The 17,172-nt window shown below is 47.7% G+C and overlaps 1 protein-coding gene across 3 annotated transcripts in view; it reads left to right on the top strand.

Annotated features, from left to right (window-relative positions):
- The window catches only part of PDE10A (phosphodiesterase 10A), a 777,492-nt gene that overhangs the window by 735,291 nt on the left and 25,029 nt on the right, over nucleotides 1–17,172 (top strand). For all 3 annotated transcript variants that reach the window (XM_013966645.2, XM_018053454.1, XM_018053453.1), the window contains 4 exons: nucleotides 7,325–7,467; nucleotides 9,684–9,767; nucleotides 11,249–11,399; nucleotides 12,621–12,776. In XM_013966645.2, coding sequence (XP_013822099.1) covers nucleotides 7,325–7,467; nucleotides 9,684–9,767; nucleotides 11,249–11,399; nucleotides 12,621–12,776 — 534 coding nt within the window. The remainder of the gene's footprint in view (nucleotides 1–7,324; nucleotides 7,468–9,683; nucleotides 9,768–11,248; nucleotides 11,400–12,620; nucleotides 12,777–17,172) is intronic.

The following is a 17,172-nucleotide window of genomic DNA, read 5'->3' as shown; positions in this document are numbered from 1 at the left end:
GCTCCTTTATAGTGAAGCTGACTTGTAGCTTTTTATAAACACTTTGAGACTCACCGAAACTGTCTCTGCTCTCCTGTCATGCCTGATAGGGTATGTGCCACAGTTTCATAGAGTGTCAGCGCCCGGTGGAAGGCTCCGGGAGTAAACCTCTCTTGAACCGAGCAGACCTATGCCTGGTTGTTGCCTGAAGGTGTGTGTTGAAACCCAGGTGGCGCAGCGTCAGCTCTCTGTGTGGAGTTAATCGCCGCGTTTTAAGCTGCAGTATGTCTTCTCCCCACGAGAGCTTATAAAATCTGCATTGTTTCTGACAGGGCCTCCAAACTCAGAAAGCATGACAGCCTCTGACCCCACAGCTCAGGGGCACCCCCACCCCCGCCCTGCCCTCTCCACGTGCCTTCCCGTCTAGGGAGCAGCTGGTACTGGAGTTGTTTCTGTTCAATGCAGAGGGAAGACCAACGTACTGCCCTTCTTTACAGTAACACTGGCTTTGTTGAGGCAAGCATCCTCCTAAAGAAAAAAGAAAATGCAGAGAGCGCCCACTGTGTGTCAGTGCCTGTAAGCCAGCAAGCAATTGGTTTCTTTGCAAGAAGAGTTTCCTGTCAGCGCCTTCTTCAGGGGAGGATGTCAGATCAGAGACCTCTAGAGTAAAGACCAAGACCTGGATCCCGGTTCCTTTGTTAGTCCCAGAGCTATCCCGAGGGAGGCTGTGATTAGCTCCACTTGATGTGAGAGAGACAGATACATGGATGAAGTAACCGGGGGAAGGCCCCGCAGCGCATGTGTGGCCGGCCAGCTCTGGATGTGGCCCTGGAGTCCTTGGCGCACTGCTCTTCACTCGTCCGCAAGAAAGACAGCGTTCTAAACACTTCCGTCTCAGAGCTAGTCAAGGAGAAAAAGTCATTTCTCTGCATCTCGGTACCGTGGTCTCCATAAGCTGGGATAGACGTGCAGGCAGAGAAAGCCCACATCAGATGCTGCATTTTTTCGATGGTGTATTTTTAGCCACTCAATTCTTTTTTATCAGCGCAGTTCTTAGCGGGGACGTCAGTATGTTGGTTTTTCCTTGTGTTGGTCTCTTCTTTCCTGGATTTCCTCACTCCTCCATTCCTTCACTTACTTGACTTTTACTTACTCAGATCTGTCTGGAATTGCTTCCCCTGGGGGAGACCCAGGTAACCTTGTCTCTCTGCAGGGTCCTCAGCCCAGGAACTCCTCCCTGCGGCCACAGCCGGGGCCCTGGTCCCGCACAGGGCATGGGGCACAGCCTCCGCTGGGCCTGGTGCTGCCCTCGCCCCTGTAGCCCTGCTTCATGCTGCTGCATACAGAGCACAGAGCTTCCTGTCCACACCTGTGTGGACCATGTCTTCTGTTTTAGGATTATTTAGGGGGCCACATTAACTTCATTAATGACATCATTTAATGCCATTGACATCACACTGAAAATCTGCACTTTAGCAGATATCTCGTCAGTTAGGTTGGGCGTGTGAATTGAGTAAAGGGGAAAGAGCACCCAGTTTGTATCAGCAGGAGTTGAGCCCCTGGCATCTATGGTTTACCTGCAGCCAGTGGTGAGCGGGTAAAGCCAGCTCTCTAACCAAGAAGGGGCCTTACGTGTAGCGCTTCCCAGTTTGTGTGGCGTGCAGACTCCCACTCGGACAGGTGTGCACCCGAGGAGCATCCTGAGTGCAGACCTGGGAGCCAGGGTGCATCCTCAGCAGGTGGGACGCAGTGCAGACAGACCTGAAATGCGAGAGTTCTTCGGCAGACCGAGCCCTCAGGAGCCCAACAGTGTGGCCGTGGCGCTGGAGGAGGTGGTCATCACCGGCCACTCAGATCTGTGTTTCTGATTCTGTTTCCACCAGAAATTTCTTGTTACAGTGACACCAAGACAAAATGGCTTGGTAACTGGGATGCTGAGGCTAGATAGAGCAGGCCTTGCTGGCGATTTCCCAGGATTTCAAGTTTCAAATGTCCGTTAAAACAGCACCATCGTTTCTCAACTGTTATAAGTAAATATGAGAAAGTCAAGCTAAAGAAAACACCCTTGTATGTTCAGGCATGTTTAGTTGCTCAGTTGCATCTGACCCTTTGCGACCCATGGACTGTAGCCCACCAGGCTTCTCTGTCCATGGGATTTTCCAGGCAAGAGTACTTGAGTGGGTTGCCATTTCCTTCTCCAGCGGATCTTCCCGACCCAGGGATCAAACCCAGGTCTCCCGCATTGTAGACAGACACTTTACCGTCTGAGCCACCAGGGAAGTCCTATTCAGTCCCTAAGTTGTGTCCAGCTCTTTGCGATCCCATGGACTGCAGCATGCCAGGCTTCCCTGTCATTTACTATCCCCTGGAATTTGCCCAGACTCATGTCCATTGAGTCAGTGATGCCATCCAACCATCTCATCCCCTGTTACCCTCTTCTCTTGCCCTCAATCTTTCCAAGCATGAGGGTCTTTTCCAGTGAGTCAGCTCTTCGCATCAGGTGGCCAAAATATTGAAGCTTCAGCTTAAGCCTCAGTCCTTTCAATGAATATTCAAGGCCGATTTACTTTAGGATTGACTGGTTTGATGTCGTTGCTGTCCAGAGGACTCTCAAAAGTTTTCTCCAGCACCACATTTCAAAAGCATCAATCCTTTGGTGTTCAGCCATCTTTGTGGCCCAACTCTCACATCCATACATGACTACTGGGAAAACCAGAGCTTTGACTAGACAGACCTTTGTCAGCAAAGTAATGTCCCTGCTTTTTAATATGCTGCCTAGGTTGGTCATGGCTTTTCCTCTAAGGACCAATCGTCATTTAATTTCACGGCTGCAGTCACTGTCCACAGTGACTTTTGGAGCCCAAGAAAAATAAAGTCTGTCACTGTGTCCACTTTTTCCCCATCCATTTGCCATGAAGTGATGGGACCAGATGCCATGATCTTTGTTTTTTGAATGCTGAGTTTTAATCCAGCTTTTTCACTCTCCTCTTTCGCCTTCATCAAGAGGCTCCTAAGTTCCTCTTCACTTTCTGCCATTAAAGTGGTATTATCTGTATATATGAGGTTGCTGATATTTCTCTCTGTAGTCTTGATTCCAGCTTGTGATTCATCCAACCTAGCATTTTACATGATGTACTCTGCATGTAAGTTAAATAAACAAGGTGACAATATACAGCCTTGATGTATTCCCTTCCCAATTTGGAACCAGTCCATTGTTCCATGTCCAGTTCTAACTGTTGTTTCTTGTCCTGCATACAAGTTTTTCAGGAGACAGGTAAGGTGGTCTGGTGTTCTCATCTCTTGAAGAATTTTCCAGTTGTTGTGATCTACACAGTCAAAGTATTCAGGGTAGTTAATGAACCAGAATATGAAGTCAAATGGGCCTTAGGAAGCATCACTATGAACAAAGCTAGTGGAGGTGATGAATTCCAGTTGAGCTATTTCAAATCCTGAAAGATGATGCTGTGAAAGTGCTACAGTCAATGTGCCAGCAAATTTGGAAAACTCAGCAGTGGCCACAGGACTGGAAATGGTCAGTTTTCATTCCAATCCCAAAGAAAGGCAATTTCAAAGAATGCTCAAACTACCACACAATTGCACTCATCTCACGCACTAGTCAAGTAATGCTTAAAATTCTCCAAGCCAGGCTTCAACAGTATGTGAATCAAGAACTTCTAGATGTTCAAGCTGGATTTAGAAAAGGCTGAGAAGCCAGGCATCAAATTGCCAACATCTTTTGGATCTTCGAAAAAGCAAGAGAGTTCCAGAAAAACATCTATTTCTGATTTATTGACTATGCCAAAGCTTTTGACTGTGTGGATCACAATAAACTGTGGAAAATTCTGAAAGAGATGGGAATACCAGACCACCTAACCTGCCTCTTGAGAAATCTGTATGCAGGTCAGGAAGCAACAGTTAGAACTGGATATGGAACAACAGACTGGTTCCAAATAGGAAAGGAGTACATTGAGGCTTATATTGTCACCCTGCTTATTTAACTTATATGCAGAGAACATCATGAAAAATGCTGGGCTGGATGAAGCACAAGCTGGAATCAAGATCACTGGGAGAAATATCAATAACCTCAGATATGCAGATGACACCACCCTTATGGCAGAAAGTGAAGAGGAACTAAAGAGCCTCTTGATGAAAATGAAAGAGGAGAGTGAAAAAGTTGGCTGAAAGATCAACATTCAGAAAACTAAGATCATGGCATCTGGTCCCATCACTTTATGGCAAATAGATGGGGAAACAGTGGAAACAGTGGCTGACTTTATTTTTGGGGGCTCCAAAATCACTGCAGATGGTGATTGCAGCCATGAAATGAAAAGATGCTTACTCCTTGGAAGAAAAGCTATGACCAACCTAGACAGCATATTGAAAAGCAGAGACATTACTTTGCCAACAAAGGCCCGTCTAGTCAAGGCTATGGTTTTTCCAGTGGTCATGTATGAATGTGAGAGTTGGACTATAAAGAAAGCTGAGCGCCGAAGAACTGATGCTTTTGAACTGTGATGTTGGAGAAGACTCTTGAGAATGCCTTGGACTGCAAGGAGACCAACTAGTCCATCCTAAAGGAAGTCAGTTCTGAATATTCATTGGAAGGACTGATGCTGAAGCTGAAACTCCAATCCTTTGGCCATCTGATGCAAAGAACTGACTCATTTGAAAAGACCCTGATGCTGGGAAAGATTGAAGGCAGGAGGAGAAGGGGATGATAGAGGATAAGATGGTTGGATGGCATCACCAACTGAATGGACATGAGCTTGAGTAGTCTCTAGGAGTTAATGATGGACAGGGAGGCCTAGTGTGCTGCAATTCATGGGGTCGCAGAGAGTCGGACACGACTGAGTGACTGAACTGAACTGAATTGATGGAACCAGAAGTAGATGTTTTTCTGGAATTTTCTTGCTTTTTCTATGATCCAATGGATGTTGGCAATTTGAACCCTGGTTCCTCTGCATTTTATAAATCTAGGTTGAACATCTGGAAGTTCTCAGTTCACGTACTGCTGAAGTCTGGTTTGAAGGATTTTAAGCATAATCTTGCTAGCATGTGAAATTAGTGCAATTATATGGTAATTTGAACATTCTTTGGCATTGTCTTTTTGGAATTGGGATGAAAACTGACCTTTTCCGGTCCTGTGGCCACTGCTGAGTTTTACAAATTTCCAGCCTTTTACTTTTACCCTGTGAAGTGTGAAATTTGCTCAGTCGTGTCCAACTCTTTGCAACCCCATGAACTATACAGTCCATGGAATTCTTTGGACCAGAATACTGGAGTGGGTAGCCTTTTCCTTCTCTAGGGGATCTTCCCACCCCAGGGATGGAACCCAGGTCTTCTGCATTGCAGGTGGATTCTCTACCAGCTGAGCCACAAGGGAAGACCCTGTCTGAGTCTGTGTTATATTTAACGTAGGATTCTTTCTTGTAGACAGTGTGAGTTGGGGTTTTGCTTCCTGCTCAGTCAGATAACCATTCCTTTATTGAGGCTGTTTAGACCAGGCATGTCTTTTGTTTAGATGTACATCCATAATCTTGTTATTTGTTTTGTTTGTTCCATCTTTTTTGTTTCCGTTTCCCTCTCTGTCTTCAAAAATTGAATTTTTTAAAAAAAATCTGTTCTATCACACAGCTTTTAACTTACTGAAATCTGCTGTATGACAGATTTCACTGATTGTCACTGGTTTTGAACCTGATTGATGGTATATAAAGATGCAGCTGATTAGTTTGCAAAAGTAACTGATTTACATCAGGGAAAATAGAAATTTATCTGAATTTCAGTCAAAGATTAGTGATTAGAGAGCAAAACTGTGAGTGTGATGTGTAAGAACAGGCAGTGCTACCTTTGTTCTGTTTGACTCCACATACTTTCTGGCATCACCGACTCGGTGGCCATGAGCTTGAACAAGCTCTGGGAGTTGGTGATGGACGGAGAAGCCTGGCGTGCTCCTGTGGGGTCACAAAGAGTGGGACAAGGCTGAGCGACTGAACTGAACTTTCTGGCATATTTTTCTCCAATAGGTGGTGCTACTGGTAAAGAACCTGCCTGCCTGCCAAGGCAGGAAATGGAAGGGAAGCGGGCTCCATTCCTGGGTAGGGACGACCCCTACAGCGGGGCATGGCCACCCCTCCAGTGTTCTTGGCTGGAGAATAGCTCGGACAGAGGAGCCTGGAGGGCTGTGGTCCATAGTGTCGCGAAGAGTCGGACACGACTGAAGCGACTCAGCACAGCACGCGCTCATGCACTTTTTGGCATATTTTTCTCCACTAGTACCACTGTTTCTAAGTGTTAAATTAAACACCACCATCTCACCAAGTAATAAAGAAAAAAATTTGACAACAGATAACATAAAGTGCTTTATTTCAAAATATATAATTGTTTAGTTTGAGCAAAAGTCATGCTAAGTAAATAAAACTAAATATTAAAAAAATATGTACGTTTAATCTTTTAAATTTTCCATTATATTTTAATTTATAATACAATATATTAGCACAGTGTGTAATTTCTGAGGGGGCATACGTTTATTACACATGCATCTATAAACTTATGTTGTCAATAAAGAACTTTACAATCAACAAATTTTCAAACTCCCTGGACTAGAGGACTTTGAGATCACCAAGAGTTAAGCTTAATATTTTTAAAAGGAGACACGGAAGAAAAGTCAGCTGATGTCTCAGTTTAGTATCTTAGTCTGTTTGTGCTGTTCTAACAAAATACCGTGGGCTAGGTGGCTTATGAGCATCAGACGTTTATTTCCTACCAAGGCTGGGAGTCCAAGAACAAGGTACCAGGTAATCTCTCCACCTAGATACAATGTCTGGCCTGTCTGACAGAAAAAAAAAAAAAAAAAAACTTGTTACAAAATGTAAGAAGTCTTTTAAAATGGAGATATAATTTCTTAAAAAGCCATTTGTGTCTTCAGAGTCATATGTGGGGGTTTCTTCAGTGTATATGAAAATATATAGTGATGATGAGAAAGATTGGGAAAGATTGAAGGCAGGAGGAGAAGGGACCACAGAGGATAAGAGGGTTGGATGGCATCACTGACTCCATGGACATGAGTTTGAGGAAGCTCCAGGAGTTGGTGATGGACAGGGAGGCCAGGCGTGCTGCAGTCCACGGGGTCGCCAAGAGTCGGACCCGACTGAGCAGCTGAACGGAACTGAACTGATGGTGATGGTAGTTAACGGATAGTAATATGCAGTAATAGTAGTTAAGGACAAATAATAGTGAACCCAGTTGCAGTTGTGATTTTTCTTTTTTTTTAATAGCAGCCTCTGCACTTTAATGCCGAACCACGCGCGCATTCGTTCACGTTTTCTGTGTTGGCTCCGCCCTCCAGATGTACCACAGGATCCGGCACTCGGAGTGCATCTACAGGGTCACGATGGAGAAGCTGTCCTACCACAGCATCTGCACCGCGGAGGAGTGGCAGGGCCTCATGCACTTCAGCCTGCCCGGCCGTCTGTGCAAAGAGATCGAGCTGTGAGTCCCGTCCCGCCCGCTTCCTCCGCCGCAGTTCCCGCCCCACTGCACTTAGAGTGAAGTGGCTTCCAGAAGTAGAGTCATAAATACTGTGTTACACGAGCGGTCTCTGACCTTACTGTTTCCCCCTTCCAAGGAAGGAAAGGCCGGATCTCTTTATCTTTAGAAAAACTAGCCTGAATGCCATTTTGAAATGAGCCAACCTAAATGTTAGCTTTCCTTGTTTACATACTTTATGAAATATTTACTATTCAAAATGGCATTTAAGCTCAGATAACTGAAAGCTTTCATTTCCATATAGTTTTAAGTTTGCCAGTTAAATGAGACTTTATAATACACGATTTAGCATCCACACTTGGCTTCTAATCCTACGCGAATACATTTGTTACTGGTGGTCAGACTGCCCATCAAACGTGTAAGCCAACACTGTGTGTTAATAACAACATAAAATAATCTTCAAAAGTGATCCAGAGCTGACAGTTATTTGAAATAAGAAAAATCGTGTTGTTAAATTAAATAAGGAGGTCATTAGATTGCTGCACGTTTGATGCGCTGCTGGCCTAGTAAACAAATGGGAATCTAAGCCTGTAAATGCCTCAGGGTCACCAGACAGAAATGCTAAGGAGAACAGTTCTGAACAGCCAGCTAGGCTTTAGCTGGAGCCAGTCAGATGATTCCTTTTCTTGGCATGGTCTCTATAGAGGAGTTCCCATGACTGCTGTCAAGAAAGCACTCCTGACCTCTTTAAGTAGGTGCTGCCCTTTTCAAATGGGTTTTTGCCCAAATAATACGCAGTTTATTTTTTACTCAGTTTTTGTTTTAACAGTGTATGTTGCATAGTGCGTGTGTGTGTATATATGGTATGTGTTGTGATACCCAGGACAGAGGAGCCTGGTGGGCTACAGTCCACAGGTCGCAAAGAGTCACACGACCGCACAACTAACACATACGTATATTGTGATACAGTAAGAAACACGTGACTGTGGTCTTTGTAGCTATTTCCTGGCACAGAGCTCCTTTGTCTCTTAAAATTTCCTGAGTGATTTGGGTGAGAGAGGTATCTTTTGTTATTCATATTAAGCCTCTCTCAACCACTCAAAGAGTTTTTGCTAATCAAAGACTCTGGGCTGATGAGGGCTGGCTTGTTGCTTGTGATTGGAGGGCTGGAAGCTCAGTCCCATGGACTCCTTTCCAGGGAGAGAGACTGGGAGGCGGGTTACTCGTGGGCAAGGATTTCACCACCTGTACCTGTGTGATGGAAGCTCCAGAAAACCCTAACTGAGAGTTTCCAGACTGGGGAGCACGTCAGGTGCTGGAAAGGGGGTGCCCCCAGAGAGAGGCTGGAGCTGCACGGCCCGCCCTACTGCCTGGCCCTGGGCACCTCTTGCTCTTGGCCGCTCTCGAGTCGTGTCCCAATAATAAGCCAGACGTCTAGCTAAAGAGTTGTTCCTCTGAGCTCTGGAGCTGTTCTAGTGCATTATCTCCCCCGAGGAGGGGCTTGTGGGAACGGCCGACGGATTAGAAGGGCGGGTGGCCTTGACTTGTGATTGGCGTATGAAGTGGGGCAGTCTGTGGGCCCCAGCCCCTGAGCTGTGAGGTCTGCCTCAGCTCCAGGTAGTGTGAGAATGGGGTTGAATCCTAGGAAATCAGTGAGTGTCTGCAGAGAACTGGAAAATTGCTTGGTGTGGAAAACTCACACATTTGGTGTCAGAAGTGTCGGACCTCTGTTTATTTGGGTTAAATATCCACAACTAAATTAGCATATGAAAATAGGTAATAGCTTTGAATGTTAATATTTATAAACATTTTCTATGGATTAAAATGGGAAATAGATGGATTTTCAGCTCTAAAAGAATTTCAGATAAGATCCCCCCTTTTCTATGAATTGTGTAGGGCGCGTGTCGTGTATTAGTATTGATGAGTGTGCAGTATTAACAGCATCACTATGTTGTCCTTTTTCATTGCTCAGATAATGACCACAGTATTCCTTTGTAACAGAGACTTAAGCAGTGGCTTAAATCTTGGACTAAGTTCCTGAGGGGGTGGGTGGAACGTCCTGGAAACATTTGATTACGACAGAGATGTGACTGAGGAGGAGAGAAGGCAGGGGGCCAAACATTTAGTTATCTAGAATTCTTTTAGTTTCTTCATAGACATAGAAGTTGCTTGCTTTATTTGTGCGTTTATCCATGAGCTGTGCTTTCTGTTTATTCCAGGTTCCACTTTGACGTCGGCCCCTTTGAAAACATGTGGCCTGGAATTTTTGTGTACATGATCCACCGATCCTGTGGGACAGCCTGGTATGCAAGCCTGCCTCAATGCCTCACCGCGTTCCTGACTGATAATTAAAACATGCCACAAGTTGTTTTCTCTAAACACTTGAGTTTTTTAAAAAAGCTGAGATTATTAGACAGCATACAGCCTTCTTAGATTCCCGTGGTTCGTAACCAGGTCTGACCAGGTGATGATGAGAATGTAGGTGTAGCTGGGATAAATAATTGTGTATTGATTCTGTGGGTGTCTTGGAACAAACACGCACATTTAGCATCGCCTTTCACCTTTGACTTCCGTATGCCAGTTAAAGCAAGAGTGAAGGAACCAGGTCTCCTGATTCAGAGTGGCGTGCTTTGTTCGGAGTGAAGTTATCTTGCCCTTCCCTTCTACATCTCCCTTCTTTTGTGGCCTGTCCTTGAGGAGCTGCATGACCTTTCATTTGTTTGTTTCTTTGTTTGTTTTAATATAGCTTAAACACCTACTTAAAATGCAAGAAATAATTTTCTTTTTCTCTTTTTTACTGCTCATTAAGTGGCTCATAGAGGCTCTTAGCTTCTCTAGAGCTAAATTGTCTCTCCTTTCCCATTGAATTCTGTTTTCTCTTATTTCCATCAGTAACTTTTATAAATTATTGTTTCAAAACAATGAGCACAAGATACCTAACTTATTTCTTAGATAGCAGTTGAGAGTTTGACCAGTTGAAACTCTGGGAATGACATACGTTATACTTCAGGGACTATTTGGAAATTTTCAGTAGAGAAACATAAAGGTTATGTGTATTAATATTTAGAGGTTTTCCAAACTGTCATCTCTGGTATTTCTGGAGCCCTGTTTCATATTGATACGCTTTTGTCTTAAGCTGCCTCATATCCATTGAGAGAGTTGGTGGGGCTCTAAAGAAGTCTAAGTACATGATAAATACAAAACTACCACCACACTGTAGAATAAGAGCATGCGTCATAGGCTTTCATGTACTGTGTTGGGTACATGATCATTACCACATCATTTGCCATGCCAGTTAATAATTTGCGTGTACCATAGTAATTTGGATTCCTTTTCAAAGGATAACCACTCATCTAGAGAATTCTTATGGTGTATATGTTTGCAATTTGTGAATGTGAATGTGCTTTTTTGGAAAAAAACTATCTCAAAACCCCCTTGAGCAGGGTGATGGTATGTTGCGGTCTGTTGACCCTGTGGGCTGCAGGAGATGCTTGACTGTTCAGGAAGTGGTGATGGGAGTTGATGGTAGGGAAGGCAAGCAGATTCTGGGGTCTGCTCGCTGGTGGGCCCGTTACAGTGTCCAAGAGGAAGCCAGTAAAGAGTCCTCCTTCCTTGCTGGCTGGAGGAACGTCAGGGAGCTGGTGACCGAGGCTCACTCAGCACCCCGGGAAATCCCCCCGGAGCAGGTGTGCGTGGGCACAGACCCACGTGTCTAGGCCAGAGCTGCCTCCTGGAGCGCGCTGTCCCTTTACGTTTCTGTCCTGACGATGTCTCTTCCACACAGCTTCGAGCTGGAAAAGCTGTGCCGCTTCATCATGTCTGTGAAGAAGAACTACCGCCGGGTCCCTTACCACAACTGGAAGCACGCGGTCACAGTGGCACACTGCATGTACGCCATCCTGCAGAACAACCACGGGCTCTTCACCGACCTCGAGGTGCGTTTCCAGAGAGCCGGAGTGGGTTCGAACCCTCTGTGTCTGCAGCCCGTTCACGATAGAATTAGGTGCCGTGTTATCCCGGGAAAAACTTTCGTTCAGTAAATTCATGAGCAGCACAGTTTTAAATGGTAACATCCAAGCATTTTTTCTATTGCTTTGTGTAAGAAATATAGAAACGGAAATTCCAGTGTCACCAAAATGTCCCTCCACGAAGCACTGGTTTTTGTAGTCTCTCTTCCCTGGTAAAGCCAGACTCTACTGAAAGGATGTGTGCTTAGTCACTCAGTCGTTTCTGACTCTTTGTGACCCCACGGACTGTAGCCCACCAGGCTCCTCTGTCCATGGGATTTTCCCAGGCAAGAATACTGGAGTGGGTTGTCATTTCCTATGCCTCTGAAAGGATGTAGATGAGGTGAATTGCTGTCTTTGCCCTCATGCCCTAGATAATGGACACTTATCCTATCTCCCTGAGAGCCCAGAACATTAAATGCAATTAAAACATAAATGCTGATCTGACCTTTTCCCGCACAGAGGACAGGGACACTGTGATGTTCCACTGATTTGCAGCCTCTACAGACTTGGAGCTGCTGATGCACTCAGAGAGGACGCAGGGACACCTGACCGTTCACACCCTGCTGTCCAGCCCTTCCTTGGCCACCCAGCCCCGAGCTCGGGGACTGGAGCACCTTCACCCCAGCCGTGCTGCTCCCAGGCAGACCTTGCCGGTGGCCACGCTGTCCCCTCTCCATCAGCCCCAGCAGCCGCTGTGAAAGCCCAACTCAACCCCCTTCCCTCCTTCTGCTCCAGGATTCATGACCCTGCAGAGAAAGGGGGCTGCCTGCCCCGTGCTTTATGCTTTCCTTGTTACAGTCCTCGTTCACGATAACCATACCATCGCTAGAATTCAGCATCGAACAGATTTTTGAATGAAGAATGGAAACTGCCCTCTCCTTTTGCAGATTCGCTTTATCTGTCCTTCTTTGGAACCCTTGCTTTAATTTGCCCCCACTGAAACACTTTTTCCCAGAGCTCAGCAGAAAACCTCAATAGTAATCTGGCTGTCAGAATCAGCCGCAGAAAGCAAAGTGGTTAAAAAGGAGGCTGGATTACCTGGCATTTCCGCTCTTCCTGAGGACGTGGGCTGCACCAGTGACAGAAGTCAGCGTGAGAGTCCCGTTTCTTTGTTTTGAGCATCTGTGTGCTGTGTTGTTTCTTAAGCGCAAAGGACTGCTCATCGCATGTCTGTGCCATGACCTGGACCACCGGGGCTTCAGCAACAGCTACCTGCAGAAGTTCGACCACCCCCTGGCCGCGCTGTACTCCACGTCCACCATGGAGCAGCACCACTTCTCCCAGACTGTGTCCATCCTGCAGGTGAGCCGCCAGGGCCCCAGCATCTTCTGAGAGAGACTCCTGGCTTAGGTAGTTGTGGCCCTCTTTAAAAACAGCAGCCACATTTTACTGTAGAACCGTTCCTCAGAGTCATCTTCAGATAATCGTGTTTGTTTCTTTTTTTAATAAAGGCTCTCTTTTGAAGATTCACATATATATATTTTGTAACCACATTAGATTTTTAAGTACCTTATACCCTGAGGGAAATGAACTATTTCACATAGTTCATTTAATCTATGTAGATTGTCATATTCTAGAACCAGAATGTGTTGACCAACAAATCTCTGAAGTTAGGCAGGTAAGATTTTAAGTGCATTGAAGTTCTTTTTTTTTTCCTTTTGTGTGTTTGTAATTCTATTGCTTTTAAGATGTTCTTAGTGACTGCTCTGGACGCTGATAGTTCTCACATCACAGTGAGATGCATTTGCTTCTTCACTTAAAGCTTTTCCTCAAACTTATCTTAAATAGTGGTTTGATTTCCATCACAATTTTTAAAATATGCTCTGTGTTTGACTCAGAAGAGTGGACCCTGTTTCTTCCTCTCAGTGTTAGCACCTCGAAGGAGGAAGAGACATTTCACTGGGTCCCCTGATTACGGGTCTGGTTACTGGAAGGATTCTGAATTTGCAAGAATGTGAGGCAACCCCCGGCAGGACCTCAGCAGCGACCGCTGTGGTCACCTGTGAAGCAGAGGGTGTTTACCACTCAGGGCAGCCTTCCTTCCTGGAGTAGCCCAGGCCCCCACCCACCCAGGGCTGGTTCCTCCCGCCAGCTTCTCCAGGGGGATCCTCACTGTCCCCGCGGTCCCTGTGCCTGGTGGTACCGCACACCAGATCTTCCCGAGCCCAGCAGACTGTGCCTGTTCACACCCCTTTTCCTCTGGGCTGCGAGGGTAACGTGAGCTCGCTGGAGTGCAGGTCCTCTGACTCCCTGCCAGGGACGGGGAGAGGTCTGCCCAGCCAGAACCACGTCCGGCAGGGGCCCTAACGTGCCACCTGTCACTGGTTCTGTCCCCGAAAGCAACAGGGAGTCACCAGTCCTGATGGTCACTGTCCTTCATTGTGTTAAGTGATGTACGTATGGATGGATGGATGGTTTGGATGGATAGGTAGAAGATACATATATACCTGGAAATTTAAGCAAGATGAAAGATGTGTATGGATATGTGTGGGTGTGTATGTGTTTGCATATGTGCATATAATATAGATATGTGTGTACCTATATGTGTGTGTGTATAATAAATGTGTGTTATACATATGCACATATATATATTAAAACACACACATACTAAAATGAGCTTTCTCTAGGCAGATATTATAAAACTTTATGACAGTTTATACCTACTTTGCCCTTACTCATCCTGTGAGACTATTTACTTGTGCAGGAAGAAAGGCAAATGCCAGAGATGACGTCAGCATGCTTTTGCTTAGAGATACTTAGGCCTCCCTCAACCCCATGTGCTTCCTGTGTCCTGAGTGAGTTCATGCATTCGGCTGTGACGACATCTCTGCTATTTAATCTGCCAGTGAATTTTGATAGCCTTCATAAAGTTTCTTGGGAAAACTTTTTCTAGACATAATAGGATTAGCTTTTAAAAAGGCCAGGGTTGCGAAGGCCATTGCTGCCGGATGGACCGAAACCTGACCTGGGAGATAATAGCAGTGATACCAGCAGGCGGGGTGGGGAGGGTCTGACCCTGGCAAGGAAGACTGCCTCTGTTTTTCACTGCTGACGGTGAAGGCGGTGTCAACCGTTTGTCTCGTTTTCAGCAAATCCCCGGTGATGTGGGGACTGCATATTACATAATGCAGTGTTCCCAGAATGGTCAGAACATGGTCACTGAAACTCAAGGCAGTGAATTAAGTTCAGTCAAGCTGTTGACATCCGGAGTTGTTGGGGGACATTAGATTCCAAGTATTAGAGAAGGGATTTCTGTCACTGGTGAGACACGTCTGTGCATTTGTTCTTGTGTCTTTGGAGAAGGTGCAGTCCTCAGTAGAGGACTGGGGTCTCTGGCTAGAGGAACCAGGCATGGCCACAGGCTCAGGGCATCCTGGACGGATGGCGCCTCCTGAGCAGCTGTGCCTGGGGAAACGGGCGGGGAATAGACTCACGGCCCCACCCCCATGGGCAGGAGTATTTCCGAGGGTTTTCCTTCCTGTTCTGGAGATGTCTACCCTGCGGATTTTACATGCTGCTGAGTTTTCTTTCTCAGATCCATCCAACTGCCTCTGAGAATTCCTGCCAACAGCAGACGTGCCTCCTAGCACAGGATTTAGGCCCGGGGTACCGTGAGAAGGGCACCAGCCACGCCCCAGCAGCACGCGGGGGAGGCAGGACCCCCGCCCTCTGCCCACCTCTTGCAGCCCCACTGCCCTCCCAAGCTTGCCTCTCGCCCCGCGTGTGCCCCCAGGACGCGCCGAGGTTCTGCCTCCAGACGCTGGACTCGGTGTCCGCGCGGCCGGCCCCTGTGCTGCTCCTGCAGCTCCCGCGATGGCGCCTTGCTCACCCGCCGCGGTGCAGGGACCCTGTCAGGGTCGCCCTCCCCTCCCCGCCTCCAGTCACCGAGTCCCGCCGAGTGTGAGCGTGGTCAGGACGCTTTCCAGGCTAAACAGTTAAGGTGACATCCTCGGGTAATGGTAAAAATGCCACCGTCCGGTCACTGAACTATCAGACGGTGCGTCGATAGGAGACACGGACCGCTCTGGGAGCTCTGTCCGCCAGCGACCCCTGTAAGGAGCGGCTCTCCGCGCGGCCGCCCGCAGCACCGCGCACGCTTCTGCCCCATCACCGCGCAGACCGCAGCGGGTCAGCAACGGCGCGCCCTCCGGCCACGTGGCCGGAGAGAAAGAGTTCCCTCTGATGGATAGGGGGAGCTGCCCACAGGCCTCCTCCAAGCCAGGTGTGTGCGTGTGTGTGTGTCTGTGTGTCTGTGTATCAGTCTTGTTCACCCCAAAGCTGACTTTCAGTGGGTCGCCACACTTCCTTAGTGGACAATCTGGGCAACGGGGTGTGGGGGTGGGGGGCATGGGGAAGAGGACCCCAGGTGACCGCAGCAGCATGGGTCCACAGAGAGACTGAGCCAGTGGCCTGAACAGCTGACCTCAGCCCAACGCCCACACACAGTATCGTTCCCGGTACAGGTCAGGTATCCGTCGCAGTACGGGGTGCCGACGGGTGTCTCGTTCACCCTTGCCGGTTCTGTTCTGGTACAGGGGGCTGGGTGGGTGTCTGTCCTGGTACAGGGGGCCAGGCAGGTGTTTGTCCATCACCCTGGCCTGCACGTTCATCCTCCCCGCTGGGTGGTGGGAGGAGATCAAGTCAGGAGTGAAGGAGGAAGTCTCAGCGCACCGAGAGAGAAGACAGGCTCCCGTTCTCAGCCGGGCTGAGCCGCACTGTCTCCGCGGCCCGGGTCTGCCCTGCGCAGGCCGCGGCCGGCTGGACAGAAGTGCCTGCTGGCGTCACAGGCCCCTCTGGGCACCGCAGCCTCCTGCGTGGCCGGCAGCGACCTTCCCCGGGGATGTCCCAGATTCTGCCTTCATTGGAAGCTGTCTGTGTGACTGCCTTTTTCCCCTGGTGACCGCCGTTTCCCCAGGCTTGTGGGTCTCAGGTCTGCCTTCCATGTATGTGTCTGAACATGTTATTCTCCTGTTTTAAAAGTGACCAGTGGGTGCCAGGACGTCAAGAATAAAGTTCCTTTCTTAGCTGATACGCAGTCCTTGATGAACGGCCCCTGCCAGTTCCAGAACTGTTGTATCTACCACGCTTCTGTGGCCCCAGACTTCCTGACTCTCTGCCCTGTCCAGTTCCCACTTGCTTTCTGTGGCAGCGTCTCCTTGTCTTCAAGGCTCAGCTCAGGCATTTCCTCCTCCAGCGAAATTATTGCACACCATCTCCACACAGCTGGGGCGCAGGTGTGTGCCCCTTCACTCGGCCCTGAGCCCCTCAGACGCCCGCAGACATCTCACACGGCCCCGGGATCTTCTGTCTGTGAGCTTAGCGCTCCTCTCCTCCGCATGGTAAACCCTGTCCATCTCCGCCGCTGCAGGCCTCTGCCACGCCTGCCGACATGGGTGCTGTGGGCAATGTGACGCCTGTGGACTCAGAGTCGGAGAGGGCAGAGCAGTGTGGGCACAGTTTGGAGACTGGAAGCTGCCAGCTTTTATTTAGGGGGAAGCAAGTAGGTACGTGTCCTCAGGACAGAGCATGTAGGTGGCTCAGTCGTGGAGTCAAGTGGAATGACTGCAGGTACGGAGACTAGTCTGTGTGCAGTGACTGAATAAGCTCTGTTTTCTTATCTAAAATGTACCCATGTGCTTTTAGTGTTAGAATACTAAATCCATTTTAATGTTCATATATAATATTCATCATAATGTTC

Source organism: Capra hircus, chromosome 9 (assembly GCF_001704415.2).
Source record: "Capra hircus breed San Clemente chromosome 9, ASM170441v1, whole genome shotgun sequence".
Lineage (NCBI taxonomy): Eukaryota > Metazoa > Chordata > Mammalia > Artiodactyla > Bovidae > Capra > Capra hircus.
The sequence above is the reverse complement of the archived record's forward strand: the minus strand, read 5'-3'. Positions and strand labels throughout refer to the sequence as shown.